General features: G+C 33.0%; 3 protein-coding genes across 6 annotated transcripts; all 3 read right to left on the bottom strand.

Moving 5' to 3' along the window:
- Positions 1-376: 376 nt before the first annotated feature.
- LOC148168507 (protein peste-like) lies at positions 377-4,439 on the bottom strand. Its single transcript, XM_088046314.1, has 6 exons — positions 4,009-4,439; positions 1,972-2,187; positions 1,630-1,924; positions 1,377-1,579; positions 1,215-1,288; positions 377-1,164 (listed from the first exon to the last, which is right to left on the bottom strand). The coding sequence occupies exons 1-6, from the start codon at positions 4,405-4,407 to the stop codon at positions 888-890; spliced, it is 1,464 nt and encodes a 487-aa protein (XP_087902440.1). The 5' UTR covers positions 4,408-4,439; the 3' UTR covers positions 377-887.
- Positions 4,440-4,981: 542 nt separating this feature from the next.
- On the bottom strand, positions 4,982-13,337 carry LOC148168506 (uncharacterized). The gene is made up of 20 exons (XM_088046209.1): positions 12,925-13,337; positions 12,241-12,706; positions 10,313-10,528; positions 9,973-10,261; positions 9,721-9,923; positions 9,600-9,673; positions 9,288-9,546; positions 9,189-9,226; positions 9,024-9,119; positions 8,750-8,793; positions 8,519-8,694; positions 8,198-8,270; positions 8,074-8,139; positions 7,984-8,012; positions 7,472-7,909; positions 6,075-6,290; positions 5,732-6,026; positions 5,479-5,681; positions 5,355-5,428; positions 4,982-5,305 (listed from the first exon to the last, which is right to left on the bottom strand). Exons 2-20 carry the CDS (start codon positions 12,649-12,651, stop codon positions 5,023-5,025), a joined length of 3,483 nt encoding a protein of 1,160 aa, XP_087902335.1. The 5' UTR covers positions 12,652-12,706; positions 12,925-13,337; the 3' UTR covers positions 4,982-5,022.
- Positions 13,338-13,436: 99 nt separating this feature from the next.
- On the bottom strand, positions 13,437-22,461 carry LOC148168505 (protein peste-like). 4 transcript variants are annotated; one of them, XM_088046316.1, is made up of 8 exons: positions 22,102-22,461; positions 22,012-22,050; positions 15,469-15,884; positions 15,202-15,417; positions 14,857-15,151; positions 14,603-14,805; positions 14,469-14,542; positions 13,437-13,708 (listed from the first exon to the last, which is right to left on the bottom strand). In XM_088046316.1, exons 3-8 carry the CDS (start codon positions 15,862-15,864, stop codon positions 13,450-13,452), a joined length of 1,443 nt encoding a protein of 480 aa, XP_087902442.1. In that variant the 5' UTR covers positions 15,865-15,884; positions 22,012-22,050; positions 22,102-22,461; the 3' UTR covers positions 13,437-13,449. The 4 variants fall into 4 exon arrangements, with proteins under 4 accessions (XP_087902442.1, XP_087902444.1, XP_087902445.1 ...); XM_088046318.1 differs by lacking the exons at positions 22,012-22,050; positions 22,102-22,461 and adding an exon at positions 20,848-21,020; XM_088046319.1 differs by lacking the exons at positions 22,012-22,050; positions 22,102-22,461 and adding an exon at positions 17,241-17,316.
- Positions 22,462-22,651: the final 190 nt, after the last annotated feature.

The raw sequence follows: 22,651 nt of genomic DNA, 5'->3' as shown, positions 1-22,651 counted from the left end.
AGTAGAATAAACTGTGCTGGGAACAACGCGCGTCGATAATTTAATAACATTCATAGTAGTAATTAGGTTAATTTTGGGAACGCTGCAGATTGAGTGCATTCGAAATCGACAATTAAATTGTGGGTATGTCGAGACGAATTAGTAGATCGAAGTGTTAGACTGTCATGTCGATGCATTTTGCATTTTTTTGTAACCTGAAGAATCGAGAAATCTTGTAGAAATTTATCCTGAAAATTTAGGATTTTAAGAAACGGATTTCAATTCAAACGACCACTTTGCAACGTGCATCGCCTAATTCGACCTGCAGTTCAATGTAATCAATCATCACTCCCTGTTTTCGACATTTCTTGCAAATTCAATTGCGCTTCCGTAATAATTTAATATAATATTTTGTTTAAAGTGGAAAAAGTCTTCTAATCTTATATCGTCAGTGAGTTCATCCCCAAATAAGATTAGCTCGTGCTCCCTCTTTATCTTTCGTCGTCACATGGAATTACGGAAGGATTCCGGAGCTTCTGTCACAACCGGAAATTGTGTTTGTAACATCAACGGTTGGTTTTATTGAAATAGTTGGAACTTTGTTGTATTGTACCAAGAAAATGTGTGGCCCGATTAGGTAATTTTTCTGCGTCGTGGAAATCTTGCTGATGTAAATTAAAGGATAAAATTGAAGTCCAGTATGATAACCCCACAGATTTAATCGCAAACGCAGTCAATAACCCGAATCTTTTTGTATTTAATTATCAGTGACAAGTTGGAATAAGCAATTCAGGGTAATGCTGAAAGTTAGTTGCTCTTATCAAATTTAACCTCGTGTCTTAAAAGGACTTGAGTTGCATGGTTAAATGCGTGTGAAGGGCCAAGGACTTGAGTCAAATCATTTATTCTCAGTCAGAAGCTTCATTATTCCGCAACAGAGATAGTTCTTGCTGGGCAACGATTCCTGTTTTTTTAATCGTGTTGAGTTGTTTCTTCCTCTGGCGTGCTAGTAGAATTACCAATAACACAGCTAATCCCATGATAACGATTCCAATGCCAATAATCACACATACGAAGGGAACATTTAAAACCTGTTTTAAAGTGATAAATAGCTCTTGCGGGATGTCAATTTGTTGATCAAACCAAACCATTGGCATAAATACTGTTGGGACATGTTCGTATATTCTGGAAACACAAAATGGAATTGCCTGGAAAATTGATATTTACGAACTTACTTTACGTCTTTGACGGCATGCAAGAGCACGTTGATTTGAAGTCGAATTCTTATTTTCAAAGGAAATCCTGTTTGCTAAAAGAACGCGGGAAAATTTACGACAATACATTTTTCAGTTTTTTATAACCAAATATCTCAGAAAAAGAATAATAAAATATCTTACCGGTTCGACAATAACGTAAAAACTATGCTTGTTTCCATCTGCTTTGGTCCCTTCTAACAAATTAGCATAGTACGGATCTGCTTGATAGAAATGTGGAAGCGATACAAAAGCCGGCGACCCAAACCGACAACTTGAAACATTAAAAATTCCTATTGGAAGACAGTCACCATTACAAGAACACTTTGTCTCTGGATAAGTTGTGCCTGAAACAACACAAACTTAGTTTATCTTCCAATGAAAAATTTTTTTGTACCGTTGTCTAACATGTAGTCTCCAAGAACATATTTCTTTCCTACCACACCATCCACTTCTTCTTCCCCAGCGAACTGCAGAACCACCGCTCGACACAAGTCACTCGAAAAAATCTTAATATATTTACTAAGAGAGCTTGCGTCAAAATTTTCTCCAATACCCGCATCGAGTTCCCCACATTTATCTGTATAAAAAGGACTGTTTGGTTTAAAGTTCCAATTGTAGAGTCGTCCAAAAGTTGAGTTTTTTCCCGTGCCTACATTGTAGACACCTGCGGTGTAATCGCTTCCGTTTCGCTAAAACAAGACGATTAAAATCTATGCAGAACACCTCGAGATAGTACTTCATAAAACCATCCGAAGCGATCCATGACCGGCATGTCCGTAGAAGCAAAAAATGGAAAAGTCTTTGCGATTTTCATAAGACGATCTGGGTATCCTGCGAAAAGAAGTTCATCGACGGTTTGCGTAAGACTGATCCCGGGAGCTAATTGTGACAACGAAAAAGACAATCCTTTCCGAACGAAGTAGTTCCAAGTTCTGGCAACATGCGCTGCACCCTGAAACAACGACACAACTTTAATTTGCAGTGTCGCAACTAGATTTGAAGTCGTGTGCGTTTCCTCTTTGTTCTGTTCCCGACAGGTCTAATAAAATCAGTTCTTTTATTTGTGTAATCGCTTAAATGGCCTTTTCTTTAGAGCACAAGACTTTTATGATTGAGTCGTATTTCAGAAATGAACGCGGAAAATAAACGATATGTTTGGCAATATTGTGTTCAAGAGCTTGAATCGAATTCCGTGACGAATTTTTCCGAATTATTGACTGTTATGCTCATTCCTGTGGCCATGAAATTCGTTTTATTTTGTCTGATGAGATGAATGTACCTGAGCATCAGCATCTGTTATTTATAGTAATGCAAATATCTTGCAACATAAAACTTCTGTTTCCACGAAGCTTTTACACCATCTAATTAATAATTGTGAAAATCGTACAACTAATCATTTATTAATGCATAAATGATCACCTAGCATGTCTATAATGATTAGTTACAATTGAAACTACATTCAACATTTGATCAAACTATCAAGTTTACTTGCAAGATACGTCATTTTTCCTGCAGAGAATTTACCGATGTACGAAGAATCGATTTTTGAAATCAGCAAGGTTTGAAAAGAATAATTTAGATTCCTGTAATGGATACTTACTTGCTAATTTTTTTAGTAATCGCAAAATGTAATTATGCAAAATTTGAAGTTATAGCAAAATAATAACAGGGTCCGGCAACACTGGTGTCCACCCCTAAAATCGTCTTTAATTTTAAAGCTAAAATTTTAGAAATTTGCATACGCTCATAGTTGACAAAGCTCTAGAAGCTGAGGCAAAAGTTTGTTTTTTATCACGGTTTGGTTAGCGTCGCGACGCTTAAGAAGTATAATTTTTAGCGATTTTTGAGTTTTTGCGGAAATATACTCGAATACAATTTTTTTTCTACATAACTGTGATGCAAATATCTGAGTTTTTATTTTAAATTTTATGCAAAGTGTGTTTAAAAATTGCGAAAAAAACGCTGTTTTATATCAAGTTAGTTTTCAAAATTATGACGGCGCAGCGCTAAACTACGTTTACACCAAAATTTCACAAGTCACTTCATTCACTTTTATAAAGGTTAATTTTGATTAACACGAGCATGTTGCACTTTCTGGACACCAGAAATCGTCAATTAACATCGACAAAGCGACAATTTTACAAAGTAAGACTTTTGTTACAATCTAAAGCAAGCCAAAGGATAGATGTCATTTGTGACACAAGATGTTTGACAGATGGGTGGAAACGTAGTTCCCAATTGACGTAATGAAATTGGAAACTAGCTTGATAAAGCAGCATTTTTTTCTCAAATTTTGAAGACAATTTGCATTGAATCTAAAATCACAACTGAGATATTTTTAACACATTTATATTGAAAAAAAAAAAAATTGGGGGTTCATATTACAAACTCTCCCAATTAACTAAAAATTACATTTTTAAGGCGTCGCTACGGCAAAACTATCAGTGAAAAAAAACAAAATTTTGCGTCAGCTTCTAGAGCTTTGTCAACTGTGAGCGGATGCAAATTTTCAAAATTTTATCTTTAAAATTAAACACGATTTGGGGGGTGGACACAAGTGTTGCCGGACCCTGTATAAATACCTGCTAATTTGGACTAAAAATAACAAAAACAAATTTATGACTACAAGAAAAATAAGGTTTAGATAATACGCTGCAATGTTTATTACTTGACATATTTTTAAAGCACGTGCATCTGTGTATGCACAGCCTGATAATAAAATTTTATAAGCCAACAATTCAACAGCATGCAGAACTTTATAATTTTGACTCACCACCGACATGATATTAATAAAAGTAACTTTGTCTTGCAAATCTTCGTAGGCTCCTCCATAGTACCAATATCTTAGTGGTTCAAAAGTGACAGTACCATTAGAATTCCAAGTAATATTTGTTTTTTTCACATCCATCATAAATCGGTAAGGTCCCATTTGTTCGAATTTTGGTTTCACATTTTTATTGTAGATTTCTTCGGGATTAGTCCAATTAAAAAGATAAATATCCGTGGGTACAAGAGCCGGGAATTGTTTCCAAAGAGGATAAATGCGTGCTTCTGGGGTTAAAACAAGATTATTACGCACAATTAACTTCAACAACGCGGATGAAATAAAAATTAAAACAAATCCTAAGGTACAGGTCGCGCTCGCACACAGCATCCACGGTTTTCTAAACATTTTTGTTGACTAATTTGTCGGATGGTTGAAAGATATATGAGCTGATGGTGGAGTAGATGATGGTATATTATTTATTTTAACTGGTTTATAATGTGTAAACAACAAAGTGGTTTTGCTCAAGGCGATTCTTTTAAATAGAGTACTGTTTTTGCACGATCAGTCAGTTTCATCAATTAACCAAGCGTATTTCTAGGGCGGCATGTCAGACTTACAACCCTAACACTTGGTTGTCGAGATGGTAAATCTCTTTGGGAACTCAGGGCGTTAGGTAAAAGTTAAACAAGTTCACGGCAATTACAACGTTTCTTTAACTTTAAGGGCATCAGAATTTTTGCTTATATCCTTTAGAATTAACGACTAAATTTGCTATAGTTTATCCGGTGAGAGATTGGGAGATTTCGACAGTTGACATATAGGTTGGCAGCTTGGCAGTTTCTTTCGGTACTTTTTATTTTGTGTTTATTTTTCTACATTTACATTTTTTCGCCATACATTTTGATATTTCTACGGAATGAAAGGTCGAGGTTAAATTTATACCATCACTCAGCAGTTTAATCTCTTAGAAATAAAGTGCTTATAAATAAATAGCGATTTTATTGCCATTACATACATATTTTACAACAAACTTTTTTCTTCTGGTAGAGCAGTTGCCTCAATTTTCGCTCCTTTCATCTTAACAGAAACCTTATCATTACTCAATCTCTGTTTTTTCCTCCACAAAGTTACATTACATAATAAAAGAACCAAACCCACAATGATGGTTAAAATTCCAACAATTGTACACACGTAAGGTACGTTAAGAAGTAGTTTAACAGTATCAAACTCCTTTTGGGGTATATCGATTCGTTGTTGAAACCACAACATTGGCATAAGCACTGTGGGAACGTCTTCATAAATACTGAAAATAACAAAGTTGTCAATAGTTTTTTTTATTAACCGAAACTTACTTCACTGCGGAAATAGGATGCAGCAACATATTAATTTGAAGATTTAGCCGCAGCCGCAAAGGAAATCCTGTGTTCTATAACAATTGTGGTATAAAATAGTAATTTAAAAATATAAAATCCTCACTGGTTCGATGATCACATAAAACTCATGTTTGTCTTTGTCAGGTTTGGAACCTTCTATTAGATTATTGTAATAATGGTCAGCTCTGTAGAAATGAGGAAGAGATCCAAAAGTGGGAGCACCATATCTGCAACTGGAGACGTTGAACACGCCTTTAGGGAGACAATCACCATGACAGGAACATTTATGTTCCGGATAAGTGGTACCTAAAAACAAAATCGTTGATTTCTAATCAATTGAATGGTTAGGGTTTTACCGTTATCGAGCATGTAATCACCAATTATGTACTTTCTTCCTGTGACTCCATCCACTTCCGCGTCACTGACGTACTGAAGAACCATCGCTCTACACAAATCACTAGAGAAAATTTTGATATATTCCTCCAGTGATTCTGGTTCAAAGTACTCGCCAATACTTGCACCAAGTTCAGCACACTGATCCCTAAAATGCGGTGTTTTATTTCTATAGTTCCAGTTGTAGATTTTTCCGTATGTTGAATTTAAGCCGGTGCCCACGTTATTTATCCCTGATAAAAAATCAGAACCATTTCGCTAAAAAAGTGAAATTAAAATCTATTTTTAATATTTTTTTAATGTTACTTGGTAAAACCAGCCGAAACGATCAAATGGAGGAATTTCTGTGCCGGCGAAAAAAGGGAAGGTTCTTGCCATTTTTGCCAAAGTGTCTGGATATCCTGAGAATAGGAGTTCGTCGACGGTTTTTGTCATACTGAGGTTGGGAGAAATTTGAGAGAGAGTGAAAGATAATCCTTTGCGAACCATGTAGTTCCATGTTCGGGCAACATGGGCTGTTGACTGAAATTGTAAGAAATAGGAAATACAGTAATATGTATAAGAGTTTTATTAATCATATTAATCCGAGAGCAAAAATCTAGCTAAATAATTAGTATTCAAAGTGTTCGTTCATTATGCATGCATGCCATCGAATCTTGAGTTCTCCCAAAGGTTTTTCCGGATTGTTGCAAAAGTGTAATTTCTCTTAGATTTCCCACAATGGAATTTCCACTGGTCTGAAATCCATAAATTCTTTCACAATTTTGCGGTTTTTAGGAGACGTCGCGTAGGCACCATGCCGCACCCTTCTGATTTTGGAATTTAAGTATATAGATTGAAATTTTTAAATAAGCTTTGAAACTACCGCAAACCTACGACCCCAAATATTTGATCTTTGCTTTTAATTTTTAAATGACCTTTTAGAAATTATTTTTTATTTTGTTTAGTGTGCTTTTTAAGGTGTTTTTCTTTATTTATATTAACCTTTTTGTGCAATTATTGGAATGTTTTTTTGTCCTTTTTGTCTCGATCCAGTTCTCTATAAATTTCGAATAATTCTGTTACACGTTTTGCTTCATAGTGGTGTCTTTGCAATAGTATAATTGACATACAATACGACAAGATTTTCCGTAAAAATGTCACGCTGCATGTAATAAATGCACTTGAAACTTCTTTCTAATTTACTGCTACATGTAAAACATCTAAACATACATATTATTATCGTAAAACTTGTTTCATTTACTCGTCATTCTTATTAATGTTTGTGTGAAATATTTTTCAATTATTATTTAAATTAGGCAGTTTATGATTATATTAGATACCTACACATTAAATTGGAGTCTAATGATAACTTTACTATTTTGACCAGGTCTATTAAACCTATTTTTACTAATAAAAATATGTTCTAATTTAATCTCCAATTAGTTGACTACGTCAATGCTGTGTTTAAAAAGTTATAGGTTTCATAAAAAATGCATACTCTTTTTTTGTATACTAACGTCTACAAGCAAATTACCATAAATTAGAACTTATTGTGCAAGGTTATTTTTTTTTTCAAGATGATGTATAAATAATACGTGAAATTTATTTGTATTGACGTCAGTAGAAGTATTTAGGGAACGGGCACTTCTAAACTGAAGTTTAAATACAATTTTGTTTAGGTACGCTAGTACAAATAATTTTTTTTAAGTTTAATTACTTACCAGAGATAAAATATTAACTACAGTGACATTGTCCTGCAAGTTTCCATTGTCCTTTTCTTCCCGGTAGTACCAGTACCGTTGCGGTTGGTAGGTAACGGTACCATTATCATTCCACGTAATATTTGATTTTCCCAAATCCATCACAAATTTATAAGGGCCAACTTCCTCAAATTTCGGTTTAACACTTTTATTGTAGATGTCATGTGGATTCGTCCAATTGAAAAAATAAAAATCCATCGGGACAGGGGTAGGAAAATGTTTCCAAAATTCGTAAATATCCGTTCCCGGAGTTAGAATTAAATTGGTACGAATTAAAAATTTTAGCAGTAACGGAGAAAAAATTATTACCATTAGTCCTATGAAACATAGGAATAGTGAGAGAATTATTATGGAGAGTTTCACTGGCGGCATTTTTAAAAGCACTGCACTAGAGTCTTCTTAATGAATGATTTAGGTGTTACTTTTAGTAGTAGAGCTATTGGAATGGATGTATTTTGTATTCAAGGTTGTACCGTGAATTGGCCGTTTTTATTCTGTTTTACTTTAACACCATGACTTTGCTATTGACTTACTATTAATATTTTATGTAATTATATTAGTACTTTGATACTGCTGTATAAGTATACCTAACGTCTGTAAAAAGTAATACATACGTAAATGTTTATTTTCTAAAAAAAAAGATTAACTGAAACAAACAAAAACACAATAATTAATATTTACTGTAACTTTGGTTTTTTCTAATTTTAGTGCCAATAATAACTATGCAATAAGTGTGTATGTACCGGTGTTCCTCGGATTGCTGAACATGGGAATTTAAATTTTATTTTTTTCTTCTTTTTTTGAATTAAATTCTGTTATTGGTGGATTGTGTTTTAAGGTTCTCAAGCTATTTTTAGTATTTAATGTTGTTGCGACATTAACACAAAAACAATTAATGAAAGCTGGAGGACTTTAAAGTTGCTTTGGAAAAAAATATTTGCAGAAAAAAGGTTAGTTTAGGCAAAAAGCGAATTTACTCAGTGGCAGATTTTCTTTTTACAGTCACACAATTTTCGAAATTGTGAGCGTAAGATTTGAAATTTTACATTTTTTAATTCCATTTTTAATAATGTCGTAGAAATATATAATTTTAAAAATAACTTTTTGAAAAAAAAAAATTCTAGAGCACAATTCGCCCTTATCAAAATTTAATTTGAAGGTTTGGCAGAGCAGCCAAAAATAAGCTTAAAACTACCATGTTATTCTCCTATATTAAGTAGTCCGCCGAACACCCGGTACATACGAAACATTTATGTTTATTCAAAATCCAGTACAACATTAAACTACAAAATTTTAATGCAAACTATGTTGTTCACTATTTTTTTTATAATATTGTATCTAATTTCGTTTCAAATTTTTACATTTCGAACTTTCCTCTTCAATTTTATACGTATAATTTATTTTGTATTTGGAATATTTTAGGTTTTTTTTTTAGAAAAGTTATCGAACACTGAAGACCCAAAATATTGATGATTTTAAATGAAAATAACTTATAATAATTGGTATAGACAACCAGCTGTACAGATATGCGTATGAGAAGTAGGTGTACTTGCTGGATCCATGGGCTGTAAAAATAAAAAAAAACAGCTCGTTGGGCTTAAACTTTCGTCTGTGGGGTTGGTTTATTTCTTTTAATTAATTAATAAGCACTACAGATTTTGTAGGTTTATTTTTTTACGTCCGTAAATAATTATATAGTCTTTTTATCAATAAAAACTTCAAATAATTTATTTCAAAAACGTAAGAATTACAAATCACAATTTTATTTACTGCTAACATAATCTTTTTGTTTACCATTCAGTGGAATACTTTCGTCTAAATTATGTACAATTTGTGCCATCTTATTCCTCCGAATATTTAAAGCAAAAACAATTAATAACACTGTTCCTAGACTCGTCGCAATAATTCCACAATATAAACTAATGAGATGAATATTCAGGAGTACTTTTATCATCGGAAGTTTTTGTTCTGGCACTTCTCCTTTTTGGCTGAACCACATTATTGGAAAAATTAGATTCGGAACTTCTTTATACAACCTGCGAACAAATTAAATGAATTTTATTTTAGATAAGAAGAAAAGAAAACTCACGACATGGTGGGGACGGAATGCAGATGCAGATTCAGTTGCAATTTAACATTAGCCTGTAAAGGGATTCCAGTTCTCTGAAAACTTCGTCTTATTGGAGATTGTACAAATCTGTTGCACTTACAGGCTCCACGATCATTGAAAGTTCATGTTTTTTACCATCCGACTGTAAACCTTCCACCGAACTGACATAATACGGATCTGCTTGATAGAAATGTGGCAACGACATTACAGCAGGAGATCCGTATCGGCAAGTCGAAAGATTGAAGATTCCAGAAGGAAAACCTCCGTCATCTTTAAAACATAGATTCTCTCGGTATTTTGATCCTACAAATCAAACAATATTTTATTGGGGTGTGATGGTTTCAAATCTTACCATTGTCTAAAGCGCGGTCATTTACAACATATTTGCGTGCTGTAATTCCCGCAAAATCAACATCTCCAATGTAGTCCAAAAGCAAAGATCTACAAATATCCGGCATATAAAGCTTTATTGTATCTTCACTAGCGTTGAATCTTTCACCAGAAGACCCTTCAACTTTTCCGCAATGTCCTTCATAGAATGGAGTTTGATTCCGGTAATCCCAGTTATAAACTCTTGCAAAAGTCGAGTTTATTCCTGTGCCAATATTATAAGTTTTTTCGTCATCGAGTGTACCATTCCTCTCAAAAAAGAAACAAGAAAATCTAGCACTTTAACTTTAGTTCATTTTTACTTGATAGAACCAGCCGAATTTTTCCCAGTTTGGTACTCCAGGCAGGTTCAGAAATGAAAGAGTGGATGCTTTTTTGGTGAGTTCGTCCGGGTATCCCTTGAAAAGTAGTTCTTCTACGGTGTGGGTTACCGAGATATTTGAATATAATTGGGATAGGTAAAAAGAGAGTGAGGCGCGAGTAAAAAATGACCAGAACTGAGCCGTGTGAGCCGCTCCCTAAAAAGAACGCACGTGTTAAATGAGTATTTTTTAATTAGGTACTGTCAGGTCTAATGAACTCATTAATAAAAAAAGAGACTTATATTATTGTTACTGTTAGTATTTTTTTAAATTAGGTAAATAGATCTTATTAAATTAAAGTTATATTCGGTTTAATTATGAGTTAATCAGTTTATGAAAAACTTGAGTTTAAGTACTTATTCACGATGCAAAGGCTACAAAAACGTAGTTAAGCTTTTAATTACTAGAATTACAAAAATTACTCCATTTATCATCAATCATTCAGATTCAAGTTCTAGGCGTACTACTTTTTTTAATAAAATTATATTAATAATAACAAGGTAAAGACAAACTTATTCTATTCTACATCGAACAAATTGAAATTATGTAATTAAAGTTACAAGGTAAGCAAAAAATTCTAACTTGTCTTATTCTATAATAAGTATGAAAATCAAAGTCATTAAAATTAATACATATAGGAAAAGAACCTTATTTATATAAGCTGTTTTTATAAGGGTTGGAAATCTTAATCTGAGAATTTATAATCTATAACTTATATCTTTAAAATGAGATTTACTAATCAAATTAGATTTTGAATAATTTAGTTTCTTTTGCAAATCCGACCTCTTAAAATTTTCGATTTCTTAATTTTTAGGTTTTAACGGTTTGTTATTTTACCTATCCTATCGACCAACTAGAAATAAAATTATAGATTTAAATAGCATGAAACGATAAGAACGTGACAAATTTAGTATAGTGCCGTTCCGGTTCACAAATTTTTAAGTGTACATGATAGATAAATATGTTTGTGGATTAAAAATACTTTTTTGGTAAAAAAACAGTTTTTGATTTGTTGGACGAATGGTTTTATTTATTTTGCTGATTTCCTTTAAAAATTGGGAAGAAACGATGTTTTCTAATAAATCACTTTTAAAACTATCTTTAAAGAGTGGTCTTACTGGAATTGCAGGCTGTTATTTGAGACAGAAATTTACTCCCACGGAATCGTTTTTAGATAACAAAAGAAATGCAAAAGTTTCACTCTCAAATATTTCGATTTCAATTCAAAACTTCAAATGATGTTTTAAGGATATCTCTGAATCCTGACCTGGACCGAAGTTTGAATTTAATTTGTTAGAGTTTTAAAAACTCCAATTTACAAGTACTCAAAAGTATTCTTCTGTAGTTTTAAAAGATTACTGTCCACTCCCAGAAGAATTTCGTTAAATAATTTGGCTTTCAAACGACAAACAGTTGTCTAAACGATAAGAAATGTCTGTTGATAAGTGAGTTCTTTTAGAGCAGTAATAATTTATTTCAGACTTCAGCGATCAATCATATTTAATCTTTATTTCATAAAAAAGTTTTTACACTGTAATTTATTTAATGCCCTTCTACGTATTCAATATAAGTAAAAATATACATATATCATATTGAAGGTCTTGAATAAACAGAAAACGAATGCATGAGAATGAAATCACCAATGTAGACAGTCAACGTCCTATCATTGAACACAAGATATCAGAATAATAAGAATTTCGTTGTAAACAATACTTGATAATTTTAAAACAAGTTTTCGGTCATTGCATTGATTAATAAAACTGTTGATGCACTTCTGTATTTACTGACCTTTTAAAACAAGTTATTTTTTTAATAACTCAGCCAATGGCGTGCAAAAAACAATAAATTATATCCACGTTTGTACTTACTAACGCAGGAGTATTGAGGGTTGTAATCTTATCCTGCAAACTCCCCTTGGTTCCCGCAGGATTGAAGTACCAAAATTTCTGTTGTCTATAAGTAACCGTCCCATTTTCGTTCCACGTAACGTTTACTTTTTTTAAATCCATCATGAACCTGTAAGGCCCCACTTCTTGAAATTTCGGTTTTACTCCCGGAGTGTTGATCTCCTCCGGATTAGTCCAATTAAATAAATAAAAGTCCATAGGCAACAACTCCGGAAGTTCCACCCACGATTCGTAAAGAGTAGTATCCGGACTTAGGATGAATTGGGTACGAATAATGTAGTCAAAGATAAAGGGGCTGCATACAATGAAAACAATTCCAAAAATCGTCAAAAACACAGAAACACAAAGAGTACACAGTTTTTTTGATTTCATTGTCAGCCCTCTCTTCGTTCCTCGTTTAGAACCTCGACCACATGGTTCAGTACAACTGAAATGAATGGTTGATATGTAGATTGTGGAAAGACTTGGAGTGTGCCTGTTTTTGAGCACGTTCGAACTGAACTGTTGGACTTAGCGGGGACATTATTTAGTTAATTTAAATTTTAATTTGTTGTTTATGTAGAAACGTGAAATTTGTTTTATTGAGTTGCACGATAACAAAAACACCGGCCCACTTGTAGGTATACTAATTGAAACCAAACTTACCGTCTTGTCCCCGGAGCGATAAGACCACATTTCAAGCGTCTACGTTAGATAAATCCATCAGTTCATATCAAAAATTTAGCGATAATTTTATTGATCTTGAAAAATTAGTTACTACATTAAGGTGTACACATTTTGTGGTCTTACATCACTGGCACTGATAAGAAACGTGGTCATTCATCGCTTCAAAAGCCATTAAATCGGAATTGAAGCCGCTTCTTTATATCCACTTAGGCAACACACATTGCCACGTACTGCTATCTTATGTTGATATGGTATACAATGTCGCGTCTATAATCTCACAGAAACAATTAGTCCATAAATCGTCATTGCAATAAAAGTAATGAAACGAAAACGTTAAAAAACTTAAAACACCTGCGAACAAGATAAGGATGATGTAAATACTTGTCAGTCCATTTCAACGCGTACTTTAAATAAATATGTGATTGCGATAATCCAAATGATAAGGATAAACCGACATATCAACGTTGTTGGGGAAAAATAAAACTGAGGAGATCTTGTAAAATTTTATTTCATTAGTTTTTCGAGTTGGAGAATATTTTCTTTCATTTTTCCGCGTGATAACAATTGGATTTGTTTTCTATAAGAGTAAACTACGAATAGTAGTAACGTGATGCTGAGTACGATGAAAATAGTACCAATTGCTATACTTGCTGCAGGAAATATTAAAAGTAATTTTACTATAAATGCTTCTCTTGCTGGAATTTGAACTTGTTGTTGGGACCATACTACTGGAATTATCATCTTGGGGACGTCTTCGAACAACCTGGAAAAAAGTTAATTGAGGAAATGAATTTCAAATGGTGTTTTAATTTTTGAATGAGTCATTTTACGGTGTCTACAAAAAAGAAAACAAACGTATTTGATAAACAGAATGATTATTATCATGGACGTATAAATAATTCAACAATTTCTCTAGTAAAGTTTGTATTGTATTTACAATTGTGTACCGCCCTTGAAACGGAAGAAGGTGCAAAGGAATTTTGAAATTGAAGAAAATTTACTGACGAAGTTGACAATTCTATTAAGGATTTTTGCCTATTATAAATCACACATTTTGCGTCGATCGCATTTTTGGTTAAAAAACTTATTTATGAAAACAGTTAAAGCGAAACCACATTGTAACTATATTTGATATATCAATCGGAAATTGATATCGTCAATCTGTCACCTGGACGCAATCTCGCCACAAATTTTTTCTCTTATTTAATCGCAAAATTAAAAAAAAGCTTAAGTGGTTTATTGAACAAGAACATAGTTACAAGTTTGATCGACAAGATAAAGATAGTTTTTAGGTATTAAATCAAATTTTTGACTCTTTAACTTAAAAATGAAATTATCAAAAACACAATTTATTCCCAAACACCAAATTTCGTTAAAGAATGCTAACGCGCGTTTCGATAGCAATTTGGCAATGCCATCAGAGCGATGATTAAACTGTTTGGGAATAAATTGTATTTTTGATAATTTTTGTCAACATCAAGATTTGATCGAACAATTTTCTTTAAAAATGAAAAACTACTCACCCAGCGCCTGGAACGGGTTGCATCAAGAGATTAACTTGCATTTTAACACTAGCCTCAAGTATCATTCCAGTCGTCTAAAAACCAATCAGAAAATAAAAAAAAAATACAAAAATCGAACATTTTGACAAACTAACTGGTTCTATCGTAACTTCAAAATCGTGCTTGTCTTTATCAGGCTTAAGTCCTTCTAGTAGACTTAAGTAGTACGGATCAGCACCATAGAAGTGTGGCAATGACGCAAAAAGCGGAGATCCGTGTCTAGAAGACGAAATATTGGCCACACCAGTCGGAAGACACTCTCCAGGACAGAAGCATTTATTCTTTGGTTCAATCGTACCTTGAAGCAAAAATTTCGACTCCATCCCTTAAAATAAGTTTGTATCTTTACCATTATCTAACATAAAATCCTCAGCAACGTATTTGTACCCCATAATCCCTCTCACTTCGTTCTCCCGTACGAATTTCAGGGAAAGTGTCCGACCTACGTCTGTCGAGAACATGGTAATACTTCCACGTTTCAGGTTTCTCGGGAAGAATTGTGTGGACGATCCATAAACTTTCCCGCAGTCATCTTCAAAAAACCCAGTTTGTGATTTGTAATTCCAATGGTACATTTCTCCCAGAACTGAGTTTTGACCGGTTCCCATGTTGAAAACCCCATCGAAGTCTGTTGAGCCGTTCCTCTGTGGATTTTTTGTAAAACTAAAATCGATGATTCTAAGTAGAGACTTACACTGTACACCCATCCAAAGCGGTCCCACTTTGGCGGGTTCAAGTACTGGAAAAAGGGTAACTTTTGTGCAATTTGAATTAGCGGCTCGGTGTACCCATCAAAGAGCAATTCAGAGACTGTGTGGGTGGAATAAATTTTTGAAAAGTAGCTAGATAGGGTCAAAAAAGCTCCTCTTCGCATGTAGTAGTTCCAATCGCGAGTTATGTACGACATGGACTGGAAAAACCGGATGAAAATACAGTTATAGGTAACATAAGAAAAACGTACCACAGCTGTGGGATCAATACTCGTTATCTTGTCCTGTAAATCACCACTTTCGTCATAGTGCCAAAAGCGACGCTGTTGAAAAGTCACAGTACCGTTGTCGTTCCAGACAATATTCGTTTTTTCTTCTTGCTGTATGAAATTATAGGGACCCAGTTCTTCAAATCTTGGTTTAACGGAAGAATTGTAGACATCCGATGGATTTGTCCAATTAAATAAATAAAATTCAGTCTTTATCTTAATAGGGATGTTCTTCCATAAGTGGTACATAACGGGGTTGCAATGCAGAGATAAGGCACAATCCAACACAATAGGCCAAGTCAGGATTATACACAGTCCACAGACACTTAAAATTATGCTGATGCACAGCGAATACGTATTTCTCTTGCTGAAGTTCATAGTGGCTGGATGTCCATGCACTGAATATTAAAATAGAATTGATAACAAGAGTATTAAGTATTTTTGAAAAAAATGTGTTTGTTTGTGTTGCACTAATGCATTTATGAGTAATGATTAAGAAATCCTTGTCTATCACTTTTAATAATAAGTTCTTATTGATTCCAAGGTAAGAAATACCAGCCCGAGTTTGATAATATTCATTGCTAATGGAAAATTACGATGTGGGAATCTCCTCTCGGTTTTTAATTCAGGTTCCAAAGGTAGCAATTTCGGTGATTTAAGTGTTGGAGCTACGAACTGGAACGAACACGTTTTTCCCACTTTGTTTACAATGATTTTATTTTCATCTTTGTTAGAGCTCTGACAGGGTATTGATTCAAAATTTCATCCACAAGAGACGTAAGTGACACTTACCAAATGAGAGTATTTCCCTACGATTTTTCCCACGATTTTTTGCTTAGATTAATCGGTACTATATGAGAAGTGTGAAAATAATAGTCACGTTTCTTGGTGTCAAAGTACGTGTCATCTCAGAAGTATAATTCATATTGACTAATTAGTAATAAAGTAATAATTAATTTTAATTTATGTGCAATGTTACGTAATGTCATGGTTATCCGTATTTCACAAGTTTACTAGTTCAATGGTATTCAGCTTGGTCATTACTTTTCCGTTTTGAATAACGTGTAAGAAACATTAAAAAAAATACAAAACACAGATCGCAACAATCGTGTGCCCCATTAAATTACCATCGCACTACCAGTTATCACTAACATCGCAAGTTTTGACAAACGAAAACGAAATATTTGCAAAATTTTACAGTTTTCGATCAAGAATCCGACATACATTCAAAATTCTTAGCCTGTATGCAATAGAAATTTGATGGATCGCACGACAAAAATTTAAAAATGTAAAAAAAAATTAAATTTGTACCCCGGCATCTCTATGATATTTCAACACTCAAATTAGTTTCATAATTAATGTGTTTACTCACAGAAAAAAAGACTCCAATTCACTGAGTTGTATTTAGAAAAATATCCATAGAAACTTTATTTTGATTTGGTCAAAATTAAATTAAATTATCACACTCTTGTCTTATTATTTTAAAGCGGGAAAATCATTTACAAACAATGTCAAACTAGCACCTCTAACTCAAAATCACGCTAGCAAAATGGAGCTGGCTCTAAAAAACTTCATCTCATATAAAGTAATTTAGCCATTTCCATCTTTGTCTACTCATCAAGGTGTTTCCTAATTTAATCTGAATAAAAAATACGGTATTTCCTACTGGCAAATTCTTTAATTAAGCTCGTTCAAATGCAAGGTCATTTTTAAAACAATTATTAAAATTGACATTAGAAAATATGTTTACTTACAATTTTCACTGTTTTTGCTTTGAAAATTGCTCTTCGTCACAAAGTGTTACTTATTGTTAATAGCTGTTGTCTCCAGATTGCGCATTTGTTTTTGGCGAGTGTTTCAAAATTTTTTTTTTAGTCTTGTTAACTAATAAAAAATGTAAATGTAGAAACAAAAAAATTGAGATAATGAAAATAAACCAACACGAATATAAATTTTCCACTAATCACTGTAAAATATGCCGGTTGAATTAAAAAATTCCAATTAAATTAATTCCGTTCCATACATCAGAAATTCTATACGTTCGTCAGTGATGTTGGACTGGCACTTGTTTTGTACGTTTACTTTGTACCAGAATAAGTTGTTGAATTGCAACTGATTAGTGCTTACCCAGCGCAATTAGAATCCCAGTGTTACTTTTTACAATATTGTGGTTTATTTCAATTTTCTATTCTTTTGATATAAATTCGTTTACTTCAAAACTTTTATTTTTATTTTATTTGTTCTATTTTCTTCCTTCGGTTGAGTTTTAAGGTCATTTAATTTATTTTCCTAATTTTATTTTCAAAACTGAGTTTATGTTAAAAAGAAAAATTTTCTTTCTTGTTATAGCCTAAAACATATTTTGTGAATCACCGGGTACACATTAGATTGATCAAGACAATTTGTTATCTAGGCATCCATGAGTTCAGCTCCGCATGTCGTGTCATTGAACCATACTGATAAATGTTCAAAACCTAAAACAAGATTTAAATCATAACTTCAACTAATTTATTCAGTATTTATCGCAATTTTATTGTAATGTGGAACTGGGATTTTTGTTTTTTTTAAATCATTGACTAAAATTACGATTTTCGCCAATTTATTTCTGTTTGACAATCATCAGTATGAATCAAAAATACAACATGGCAAGTTGCCGAGTAAATAATATTCATACTTATGTGACTAAATAATAAATGGGAGTTATGGATTCAATAAAATATTGTTATTAAATAAATAGCTTTTATATTTTTTTATCTGAATTCGCATTAATACTACGATTCTGTGAAGGAGCGTAGCTTCTAAATAGAAAGATTTATATAAAAAAAAAATTTTGCGCAGCTGTTTAGGAACGCACTCCACCCTACTCGAATTAAAAATTAAAACATAAGGTTAATTTTTCGCTATAATTAGATCTTGTGAATATTTACAATTTTTCTTCTTCTCCTGAAGTCTCAATCTAAATTACCATTTTCCCTGGAAGACGAGACGCCACTTGCAATTTTCGCACATGATTTTTTATAGGCCAATGACCTCGCGTCTACCCTCAGCAGCCAATGAGAGCGCAAATTTCCCTAGTCGGACCTGTCGGATCTAGTCGTAAATCAAAGTTTGGTGGTTGAACCTCATTAATTTTTTCTTGTAATTTTTTAGTGTAAAAGTAATGAATTATTAGGGAAAATAGTGAAATTTAGTGCCAAATAGTACGTGAAAGGGTTGTACCACCTCCAGTCATGTTTAAACTCCGAGGAAAATGAGAAAACGTTAATTTTTCGCAACAATGAAAATGACTAAATATGGCGATGGCTGAACGGCTTTGTTCCGCGGTGAGTACCCACTTGATTTTTTTTGGTGGTGCGGAAAATTGTCGTGTGTTTAGTTTTGGTTCCAAATGTGAGAAATTCGTTATTGGATGGTCATCCACAACAATTTTACGAAAACTACCGTCAGGAGCTGGTTTTCCTTATGAAAATAAATTTGATTGGAAAATGTCAATTCTTTTTTAAAGTTGTCTGTCAAAAACGGTAATTGACATCAGTCAGCAATTGACAGTTTATCTTTGCCATCTTTAATTCTCAAAATGTAGGTCAAATTTTATTGTACATTCCCTAATTTTGTTTTCATTTTTATAGGTCACTTCATGTTGGCAATCGTGGCAGTGTGAAATTAGTGTCAATTCTTGAAACTGAAATTTAAGTGTTAGGACTGGTGCCTGGTGCTCTGGAAAAAAAAATGATTTCCGGCAGTAAGTTGGAGGTTACGACAAAAATGGGTTCTCCAAAAATAAGGTCTGATCTTTTTATTTTTTCAATTTTTTTTTCAAGATTTGTATCATTTGATTAGCAAGTTTAAAATGGAATCAAACATTTCAAACCATTTTCGCGGAGTGTTTGTGACAAATGTGTGGATTTAAACAATTATGGGTAAGTACATTCACAAAATTGCTTTTTTTACAGTCAACTCAACATAACTAAGAACCGGGTCAAAAGTGTCGCGTTGTTAAACCCGTAAAAGTGTCGCAAAGTACTGAATTGTATTCTTGGTGCGGGTGTAAGTAGTGAAATTATAAGTGAAAGTGAAATTTCAATAGAGTCGTAGTGTTGTGAATGGTTCCTGGAAGATTGTGGTATGGAGGAGTTCTGGAATCTGACGACACTGCAACCCTGGCCGGATCAAAGGGTATGTTCTACTGAATAATCCCAACATAAAATTGCAATTGTGGTTTCTTTTTTGCAGTTTGTCCGTGTCAAAGAAGAAGATGGCAACGTTGGAACCAAAACGGTTAGATTTTTTAATACTATTAATTTTTATGGTTAAAGTTGTATCGTAGCGGTTTGATTTGCGTTACTTTGAAATTTTTGCGTCGTATTTAACTTCTTCATCTTCCCTTAACACGTAGTTAAAGATTCTTTTTCACGTTCTTCCAAAACCAAAAGTTTTTAGTGGTGTGTTTGTGACAAATTGATGTATTGTTTACTGGTAAGATCTGCAGATGTTCAAAAATTGAGGAGTAGGTATACACTTTCTAAATTATTTTTTTACAGTCATATCAACATAACTTAGTAGCGGGTCAAAAGTGTTCCGCGTTCTTAAATCCGTTAAAAATGTGCCGCAAAGTATCAAATAAATGTTTTCGTACGAGTGGAAGTAGTGAAATTAAAAGTAAAAGTGGGGTAAAAATTTAGTAGAGTCGTAAAAGTGTTGTGAATAGTTCCCGGAAGATTGTGACATGGAGGAGTTCTGGAATCTGACGAGACAGCAGTCCTGCACCGGATTAAAGGGTATGTGCCACTGAAACATCTCAATATGCATTTACAATTTTGGTGTTTTTTTTTGCAGTTTGTTTGTCTCAAAGAAAGAGATGGCAACGTTGGAACCAAAACGGTTAGATTTTTTAGTACTATTGATTTTTATGGTTAAAGTTATCATAACCGTAACGATTTGATAGCGTGTTAATTGATCTTAGCCGATTTTAATCTGTCCTCTAAAACAGCAAGGCGGGCAGGTGCATAGTTTTGTAGACTATCAATTTCCGTTTTTGATTACATATTTCCTTCTTCCTTCCTGTGGTTCGTTGTCAAAGTTCTACCTCAACTACGTTAAATCTTTCATTATAAACTTTGCGTTTTTTTGTCCATCGTGCACAGTTCTCTCGTTAGCGAAGATTGCACCTTAGTGGTATAAAACGGAAAAAGATAATAAAATTGACAGAAGATAATAGAACAGGTGAATGAAAAAATTAATGACAGTGGAATTTGAAACCGCATGAAGAATACTATTTTAGAGTGGTAATTTCATATAAAAATAGGAAAAACTGTGTACAGAATCGCACCTTAAAAACGAAAGGGTGGAGCAAGTACTTACAGGTCAATTTAAAGTTGAGCACGTGCAACTTTTTAGTTCCATCAAAAGGATCACAAACTTATGCAACACTAATTTTGAACGAATACACGGCTCGAACGCCGAAGATCTCCTACCAGAACAAGACTAAATTACCACCAATTACATCATTAGAGTTAAAATATAGGTAAACCTAGTTCGACCAGTTCAGTTCATCGAATTTTTGGTATCGCTACTTTCTTTTAGCTTTTTACTAACGAAACTGTATGCATGTTTCATAGTTAATAAGCAATATTGTTAACTGATCATGCATAAATATTCAAATCATTAGTAAAAGTAATAGGAACACTTCAAATTTGAAGGTGAAGGTCGATTACAAAACGCTTCATTTCTGTTTAGTTATAAGGTAAAAATGCTAAAAGTGTAACCTTAACTTAACTTTGTGAGAGATTAAAAAATCTCAAGCTGTTTTGAATTTTGATTTTTGTTGAAAAAAACAGTCAAACTATAAGTGGATCAAAATTTGTTTAGGTATGTGACCTAGTAATTATAAATGTTGATTCTGAAAACAAATAAATACAATAAAAAGTCGAAAATACCTAAATTAAAGATTCAAATACCAGTAGGTATTATTGGTATCAAGTTCATTTGGTTAACCTTGAAAGCCATTAATTATAATTCCTTAGGTCTAGGTTGTCATTAATAATACTGTTCATTGAGTTATTGGCTATAATGTAACGTGGAAAAATATCAATTTGTTTGTGTTTCTAGCAATTAAAGTAAAATTATGTAATAATGTTTTATAAACCACTGGCACTGGTTTTTATAAACATTAAGATAAACAAACATGAGAACTACTCGTAAGTAAAAAAAACAGTGAGCATACTTGAAGTTTATTAATGAAACCAGAATTGTGTGCAAATTTTAGCAAGGGTTATACATATTGTATGAAGTAAATATGGTAAATGTATGTATGTAAATAAGTATTTAATTAAGCTCAAATAACTTGGTCAATGCGGTCATCTTTTTTTAAATTATTTTTGTGGGAAAATTTTATTCTGTCCTTAAATATTGTCATGTTGCACAACTGATCTTATTATTTTTTAGCTTTTCAATGCCGAATTGCTTATTTAAACATGAAAAATAGTTCTCATAATATGGAATAAGAATCTGGAAAGTCTACAATACCTTAAAGGGCCTGGAAAATGTTGTCTTTATAACTGCAATCTAAAAAAATAATAATTGGAAATTATCATTAAAAATCAAAATTACAAATACCCATTAGGAGCTCAGTTGCGGGTAGTTTGCCCAGCTACCAAATTTACAGGGCTTGAAAGTCATTTCCATTTGATTCATGTCAGTGAAAAAAAATCTTCTCAGTTGACTTTGAAATTTCTAGTCATGTCTTTAACTGAAGAAACAATTATATTGACGTTGTCAAACTAAAAATTATAATGAAAAATCTTCAAAAGGCTGTCATGTTTGAATCGTATTGCAAAAAATCTTTTATAAAAAATTAATCGTAAACAAACCTGTACTAATGTATTTATGTTTTCCATTTTTTGCATTTTTTGACGGTTTCCGTTTAATAACCTAAAAATTACCGTCTGTCAAAGTGACAATTAAGGGCACGTTAGAAAATTCCAAAGTAACTCAAGATGATTTGTTATTTGATCCTTCAATAGATGGCAGCACAAGCAACGGTATGTGCTAATCTGCAGCAAATTAGAAAATCGAGTTTATTACTTGCTCTGCGACAATTTATTAATTTCTTCAGAAGAAAAATTAGTTATAAAGTTTGAGCGTTTAGAAGCTATAAAATATAAAA

The sequence above is a fragment of the Gnatocerus cornutus genome, chromosome 9, assembly GCF_029298725.1.
Source record: "Gnatocerus cornutus isolate USDA-ARS CGAHR chromosome 9, icGnaCorn1.1, whole genome shotgun sequence".
Lineage (NCBI taxonomy): Eukaryota > Metazoa > Arthropoda > Insecta > Coleoptera > Tenebrionidae > Gnatocerus > Gnatocerus cornutus.
The sequence above is the reverse complement of the archived record's forward strand: the minus strand, read 5'-3'. Positions and strand labels throughout refer to the sequence as shown.

What these genes read in the sequence shown, in the direction of transcription:
- LOC148168505 (XM_088046316.1), bottom strand. Translation starts at nt 15,864, where the DNA reads ATGAACTTCAGCAAGAGAAATACGTATTCGCTGTGCATCAGCATAATT. An exon ending in GCTTTGGATGGGTGTACAGT is followed by an intron (nt 15,152 to 15,201) that starts GTAAGTCTCTAC and finishes AAAAATCCACAG; the next exon opens with AGGAACGGCTCAACAGACTT. An exon ending in TTGAAGTTACGATAGAACCA is followed by an intron (nt 14,543 to 14,602) that starts GTTAGTTTGTCA and finishes ATTGGTTTTTAG; the next exon opens with ACGACTGGAATGATACTTGA.
- LOC148168507 (XM_088046314.1), bottom strand. Translation starts at nt 4,407, where the DNA reads ATGTTTAGAAAACCGTGGATGCTGTGTGCGAGCGCGACCTGTACCTTA. An exon ending in GCTTCGGATGGTTTTATGAA is followed by an intron (nt 1,925 to 1,971) that starts GTACTATCTCGA and finishes GTCTTGTTTTAG; the next exon opens with CGAAACGGAAGCGATTACAC. An exon ending in CATGCCGTCAAAGACGTAAA is followed by an intron (nt 1,165 to 1,214) that starts GTAAGTTCGTAA and finishes TTGTGTTTCCAG; the next exon opens with AATATACGAACATGTCCCAA.
- LOC148168506 (XM_088046209.1), bottom strand. Translation starts at nt 12,651, where the DNA reads ATGAAATCAAAAAAACTGTGTACTCTTTGTGTTTCTGTGTTTTTGACG. An exon ending in AATTCGGCTGGTTCTATCAA is followed by an intron (nt 10,262 to 10,312) that starts GTAAAAATGAAC and finishes TTCTTTTTTGAG; the next exon opens with AGGAATGGTACACTCGATGA. An exon ending in TTTATGTGATCATCGAACCA is followed by an intron (nt 5,429 to 5,478) that starts GTGAGGATTTTA and finishes CAATTGTTATAG; the next exon opens with AACACAGGATTTCCTTTGCG.